The sequence below is a fragment of the Oncorhynchus clarkii genome, chromosome 16 (genome assembly GCF_045791955.1).
Source record: "Oncorhynchus clarkii lewisi isolate Uvic-CL-2024 chromosome 16, UVic_Ocla_1.0, whole genome shotgun sequence".
NCBI classification, from domain to species: Eukaryota; Metazoa; Chordata; class Actinopteri; order Salmoniformes; family Salmonidae; genus Oncorhynchus; species Oncorhynchus clarkii.
Genome location: NC_092162.1, coordinates 68,884,886 through 68,891,848, shown reverse-complemented (window position 1 = coordinate 68,891,848; position 6,963 = coordinate 68,884,886). Strand labels below are relative to the sequence as shown.

The 6,963-nt window shown below is 43.8% G+C and overlaps 1 protein-coding gene across 2 annotated transcripts in view; it reads left to right on the top strand.

Annotated features, from left to right (window-relative positions):
* The window catches only part of LOC139368978 (copine-5-like), a 185,444-nt gene that overhangs the window by 128,911 nt on the left and 49,570 nt on the right, over positions 1 to 6,963 (top strand). For both annotated transcript variants that reach the window (XM_071108513.1, XM_071108512.1), the window contains 2 exons: positions 1,239 to 1,314; positions 4,918 to 4,971. In XM_071108513.1, the coding sequence (XP_070964614.1) occupies positions 1,239 to 1,314; positions 4,918 to 4,971 (130 nt within the window). The remainder of the gene's footprint in view (positions 1 to 1,238; positions 1,315 to 4,917; positions 4,972 to 6,963) is intronic.

Genomic DNA, 6,963 nt, shown 5'->3' with positions numbered 1-6,963 from the left:
ACAACACTGTTATGTGTTTCACTACTACAACACTGTCCTGTTTCACTACTACAACACTGTCCTGCTTCACTACTACAACACTGTTATGTTTCACTACTACAACACTGTCCTGCTTCACTACTACAACACTGTTATGTGTTTCACTACTACAACACTGTCCTGTTTCACTACTACAACACTGTTATGTGTTTCACTACTACAACACTGTCCTGTTTCACTACTACAACACTGTCCTGTTTCACTACTACAACACTGTTATTTGTTTCACTACTACAACACTGTCCTGTTTCACTGCTACAACACTGTCCTGTTTCACTGCTACAACACTGTCCTGTTTCACTACTACAACACTGTCCTGCTTCACTACTACAGCACTGTTATGTTTCACTACTACAACACTGTCCTGCTTCACTACTACAACACCGTTATGTTTCACTGCTACAACACTGTCCTGTTTCACTACTACAACACTGTTATTTTTTTTCACTACTACAACACTGTCCTGTTTCACTACTACAACACTGTTATTTTTTTTCACTGCTACAACACTGTTATGTGTTTCACTACTACAACACTGTTATTTTTTTTCACTGCTACAACACTGTCCTGTTTCACTACTACAACACTGTCCTGTTTCACTGCTACAACACTGTTATGTTTCACTACTACAACACTGTCCTGTTTCACTACTACAACACTGTTATTTTTTTTCACTGCTACAACACTGTCCTGTTTCACTACTACAACACTGTCCTGTTTCACTGCTACAACACTGTCCTGTTTCACTACTACAACACTGTTATTTTTTTTCACTGCTACAACACTGTTATGTGTTTCACTACTACAACACTGTTATTTTTTTTCACTGCTACAACACTGTCCTGTTTCACTACTACAACACTGTCCTGTTTCACTACTACAACACTGTTATGTTTCACTACTACAACACTGTCCTGTTTCACTACTACAACACTGTCCTGTTTCACTACTACAACACTGTCCTGTTTCACTACTACAACACTGTTATGTTTCACTACTACAACACTGTCCTGTTTCACTACTACAACACTGTTATGTTTCACTACTACAACACTGTCATGTGTTTCAGCAGCTTAATTCCTGCTCTTTTGAGGCAAATACACAATACATCCATCATATTTCTACATTTCTACACCCCAGAGGGAATGTCTATGTACACAGTCTGACATGTTGTTGTTGTGGTGTACTTTACCTTCCAGCCATGACTTCATCGGTGAATTCACCACCAGCTACCGAGACCTGTCCCGGGGCCAGAGCCAGTTCAATGTGTACGAGGTGAGTGGAGAGGAAGGGAGGGCAGGGCACTCACCCAATTTGTCTCCCAAAGGCATACAGATAAAACAAAGAATAACATAATAAACCAAACCAAAAACATATCAAATAGACCACAGGCCCTTGTAGGAGGAAGGAGAATAGCAAGCGCAATTCTGACATAATATCTCTGCAACTCAATTGGGAGACATACAGTATATTACAGCACTACAATATTAGCATTAGTGCTAGTGTCTACTCAACCTTATGCTAGCATTAGCATAACTTCCCCTGGTTCACACTGAACCCCACTGAGTTTGGCTATGGTAATATAGCAACCTGGACATCATAGTGGATGATGTAAAGGATTAGAAAGAGATGAAAAGTTACAGTGCAGTGCTAGAGAGCCAGGCCTAGACTACACTTCCCTCCCACAACCTTGCATGGGTATTAGGCGTACTTAGGTTACGTATTATGTAACCTACATAGTGCACTACTTTTGAACAGATCCTTATTGGCCCAGGTCAAAAGTAGTGCCCTATATAGGGAATAGGGTACTGTACAGTTAAGTGAATGTAAGGATACTAGTCATTGGCCCTCTGAGTCTACTGCTGGTCCCTGATAATTAAAACTGTTGGCGCGTTACATTAAGTCCTGACATTGGAAAGGGGAAATGGGGGATACCTAGTCAGTTGTACAACTGAATGCTTTCAATTGAAATGTTTCTTCCCCATTTAACCCACACCCCTCTGAATCAGAGAGGTGCGGGGGGCTGGTATAATCGACATCCACGTCTTCAGCTCCAGGGGAACAGTGGGTTAACTGCCTTGCTCAGGGGGCAGAACAACATATTTTTACTTTGTCAGTTCGGGGATTCGATCCAACAACCTTTCGGTTACTGGCCCAACGCTCTAACCACTAGGGGAAGGGAGCGAGAGAATTACCGTACGACACACCACGTATTCACCTTGCACACCCTAATTGACAAAGAAACATACCAAAAAAAGGTCTTTTCATACTTTTTTGATTTCAAAAATGCTTTTCACTTATTTTGGCATGAGGGTCTGCTTTTACAAATTGATGGAAAGTGGTGTTGGGGGAAAAACATACAACATTATAAAATCTATGTACACAAACAACAACTGCGCAGTTAAAATTGGCAAAAAACACACATTTCTTTCCACGGGGCCACAGGGTGAGACAGGGATGCAGCTTAAGCCCCACCCTCTTCAACATATATATCAATGAATTGGCGAGGGCACTAGAACAGTCTGCAGCACCCGGCCTCACTCTACTAGAATCTGAAGTCAAATGTCTACTGTTTGCTGATGATCTGGTGCTTCTATCCCCAACCAATGAGGGCCTACAGCAGCACCTAGATCTTCTGCACAAATTATGTCAGACCTGGGCACTGACATTACATCTCAGTAAGATAAAAAATAATGGTGTTCCAAAAAAGGTCCAGTTGCCAGGACCACAAATACAAATTCCATCTAGACTCCATTGCCGTAGAGCCCACAAAAAACTATACATACCCCAGCCTAAACCGCAGCACCATAGGTAGCTTCTGCAAAGCTGTGATCAATCTGAGAGACAAGGCAAGAAGGGCCTTCTATGTCATCAAAAGAAACAAACAATGTGACATACCAGTTAAGATCTGTCAAAAAATACTTGAATCAGTTATAGAACCCATTGCCCTTTATGGTTGTGAGGTTTGGTATCTGCAAACCAACCAATAATTAACAAAATGGGACAAACACCAAATTGAGATTCTGCATGCAGAATTCTGCAAAAATATCCTCTGTGTACAACATAAAACCCCAAATAATGCATGCAGAGCAGAATTAGGCCGATACCCGCTATTTATCAAAATCCAGAAAATATTTGTTAAATTCTACAACCACCCAAAAGGAAGTGATTCCCAAACATTCCACAACAAAGCTCTGTTCACAAACACAAATAGACAACACAGAGCCCCAGGACAGCAACACAATTAGACCCAACCAAATCATGAGAAAACAAAAAGATAAATACTTGACACATTGGAAAGAATCAACAAAAAAACGGTGCAAACTTGAATGCTATTTGGCTATTTTGTTTAGCCAGGCCAGGAAAAGAACCCTGTCAGAACCCTGACACAGTGATATAGGTGCCACAATATTGTGACAGAGAGGATACAGATGCCTGGAGGAGAACCACAACACCGTGACAGAGAGGATAGAGATGCCTGGAGGAGAACCACAACACTGTGACAGACAGGATAGAGAGGAATGGGGGAGAACCACAACACTTTGACAGAGAGGATAGAGATGCCTGTAGGAGAACCACAACACCGTGACAGAGAGGATAGAGATGCCTGGGGGATAACCACAACATCGTGACAGAGAGGATAGAGATGCCTGGGGGAGAACCACAACACTGTGACAAAGAGGATAGAGAGGCCTGGGGGATAACCACAACACCGTGACAGAGAGGATAGAGATGCCTGGGGGATAACCACAACACTGACAGACAGGATAGAGAGGCCTGGAGGAGAACCACAACACTGTGACAAAGAGGATAGAGAGGAATGGGGAAGAACGGTGGCACTGTGACAGAGAGGATAGAGAGGAATGGGGGAAAACCACGACACTGTGACAGAGAGGATAGAGGCCCTGTGGGAGAGACGAGGGAGTGGAAGGAGCGGATGGAGACAGGGGAAGGGAAAGCTTTGACTTGATATTCAGCACTTCATGCGCCGTGTGTTTCCATGTGTGGATCCTGTAGAATGAGCGCTGGGGATGTTTCACATAACCTTGATCCTCTTGCGACCAGCTCCTGCATCATACACATCTTCCTGTGGCCTCAGGTGCTGAATACACAATAAGGGCTCCTGCATCATACACGTCTTCCTGTGGCCTCAGGTGCTGAAGACACAATAAGGGCTCCTGCATCATACACGTCTTCCTGTGGCCTCAGGTGCTGAAGACACAATAAGGATCTCAGTTATGTTATAGTCTCTAACAGACATCACCTCTCTTCCCCACCCTCATCTGCAATCAGTTCATTTTCTCGCTGCGTGTGTGTGTGTGTGTGTTTACACATGTATATTGACACGTGTCTTTCGGAGACACAAACCTTGGTGGATTCCGTCCCGTTCGTTATTACACACATGTAATACACCCAGGAATGATCCGTCTGGAATAACATGTGTACTACACTAAGCCTGAGGGTCTGGTATTTCAGCGTTACCCACTGCAGTTATGGGACTGAGTTCACATGCCCCGTTACATATACTGTACCTACAGTATAACATGGGGATGGAGGGGGGGGGGGGGGGTGAGCATACCGGAGTGGCAGGGTAGCCTAGTGGTTAGAGCGTTGGACTAGTAACCGAAAGGTTGCAAGTTCATATCCCGAGCTGACAAGGTACAAATCTGTCGCTCTGCCCCTAAACAAGGCAGTTAACCCACTGTTCCTAGGCCGTCATTGAAAATAAGAGTTTGTTCTCAACTGACTTGCTTAGTTAAATAAAGATAAAATACCTGATGTTCTTTATTGGCCCAGAGGAATGGAGACATTTAATGGGATAATTTTTTACATGATATTATTTTCATGTATGTTCATGTTGTGCCTGTGGAATCCTAGGTGGTGAACGCCAAGAAGAAGTTCAAGAAGAAGAGATACATCAACTCTGGGACGGTGAGTCAGTCCAACGTTTTTGTTGTTGTAAAAAACACCAGGTTAAAATCTACGTCTCACCTTGCCTGGTGCGACTGGATATTTCTTCCCCATCGTCTCTGTTTGTTGTGTTCATTAATGACTCTTATGTTTGTAGTACGAGGATTGCAACGGTTTAATTTCTGTAGCTAATTGTTTGTTATCTGATTGCTAGACAAGATAGATACTTTGTTTTGTTATGGTCCAGATAATAAACATTAGCCTGGTGCCAGATCTGCATGTGCTGTCTATCTAACTCCTACGGACCATTGAGATGTTTGGCATGCAATACTAAACACAAACAGATCTGGGACCAGGCTAAATGAACATCACTAGAAGAGAAATACGTTGTAATGGCCTCAAACAAAGTACATTGGTGAGAGTCTATAGAGATGATAACTGTCCTATCGGTGATTGAGTTGCTGCTACTTCACTCCTCCTCCACACGTCCTGTTGTCCTATCGGTGACTGAGTTGCTGCTTCTTAACTCCTCCTCCAACATGTCTTGTTTTCCTATCAGTGACTGAGTTGCTGCTTCTTAACTCCTCCTCCACATGTCAAATTAAATCAGATGTTATTGGTCACGTACACATGGTTAGCAGATGTTATTGGTCACGTACACATGGTTAGCAGATGTTATTGGTCACGTACACATGGTTAGCAGATGTTATTGGTCACGTACACATGGTTAGCAGATGTTATTGGTCACGTACACATGGTTAGCAGATGTTATTGCGAGTGTAGTGAAATGCTTGTGCTTCTAGATCCGACAGTGCAGCAGTATCTAACAGGTAATATCTAACAAATTCCACCTCAAAACCTAATGCACACAATCTAGTAAAGGAATGGGATGAGAATATATAAGTATAAAATATATGGATGAGCAGTGACAGAGCGGCTAAGATGCACTAGATAGTAAAGAATATATAGTGAAGGATGAAGTATACAGTATATACATATGAGATGAGTAATGCGAGATATGTAGACATTCTTAAAGTAGCATTATTAAATAGTGACTAGTGTTCCATTTATTTAAGTGGCCAATGATATCAAGTCGGTAGGTAGGCAGCCGCCTCTCTGTGCTAGTGATGGCTGTTAAACAATCGGATGGCCTTGAGATAGAAGCTGTTTTTCAATCTCTCTGTCCCAGCTCTGATGCACCTGTATTGACCTCGCTTTCTGGATTGGAGCAGGGTGAACAGGCAGTGGCTCGGGTGGTTGTTGTCCTTGATGATCTTTTTTTGCTTTCCTATGGCATCGGGTGGTGTAGGTGTCCTGGAGGGCAGGTAGTTTGCCCCTCGGTGATCCGTTGTGCAGACCTCACCACCCTCTGGAGAGCCATACGGTTGTGGGCGGAGCAGTTACTGTACCGCGCGGGTGATACAGCCCGACAGGATGTTCTCAATTGTGCATCTGTAAAAGTTAGTGAGGGTTTTTGGTGACAAGCCACATTTTTCCAGACTCCTGAGGTTGAAGAGGCGCTGTTGCTCCTTCATCACCGCACTGTCTGTGTGCGTGGACCATTTCAGTTTGTCGGTGATATGTACAATGAGGAACTTAAAACTTTCCACCTTCTCCACTGCTGTCCAGTCGATGTGGAGAGGGGGCTGCTCCCTTTGCTGTTTCCTGAAGTCCACAATCATTTATTTTGTTTTGCTGACATTGAGTAAGAAGTTATTTTCCTGACACCACACTCCGAGGGGCCCTCACCTCCTCCTTGTAGGCCGTCTCGTCGTTGTTGGTAATCAAGCCTACCACTCTAGTGTCGTCTGCAAACTTGATGATTGAGTTGGAGGCGTGCATGGCCACGCAGTTGTGGGTGAACAGGGAGTACAGGAGAGGGCTGAGAACGCGCCCTTGTGGGGCCCCAGTGTTTAGGATCAGCGGAGTGGAGATGTTGTTTCCTACTTTCACCACCTGGTGGTGTTTTGTCCTATCAGTGTCCTATCGTCCTATCAGTGACTGAGTTGCTGC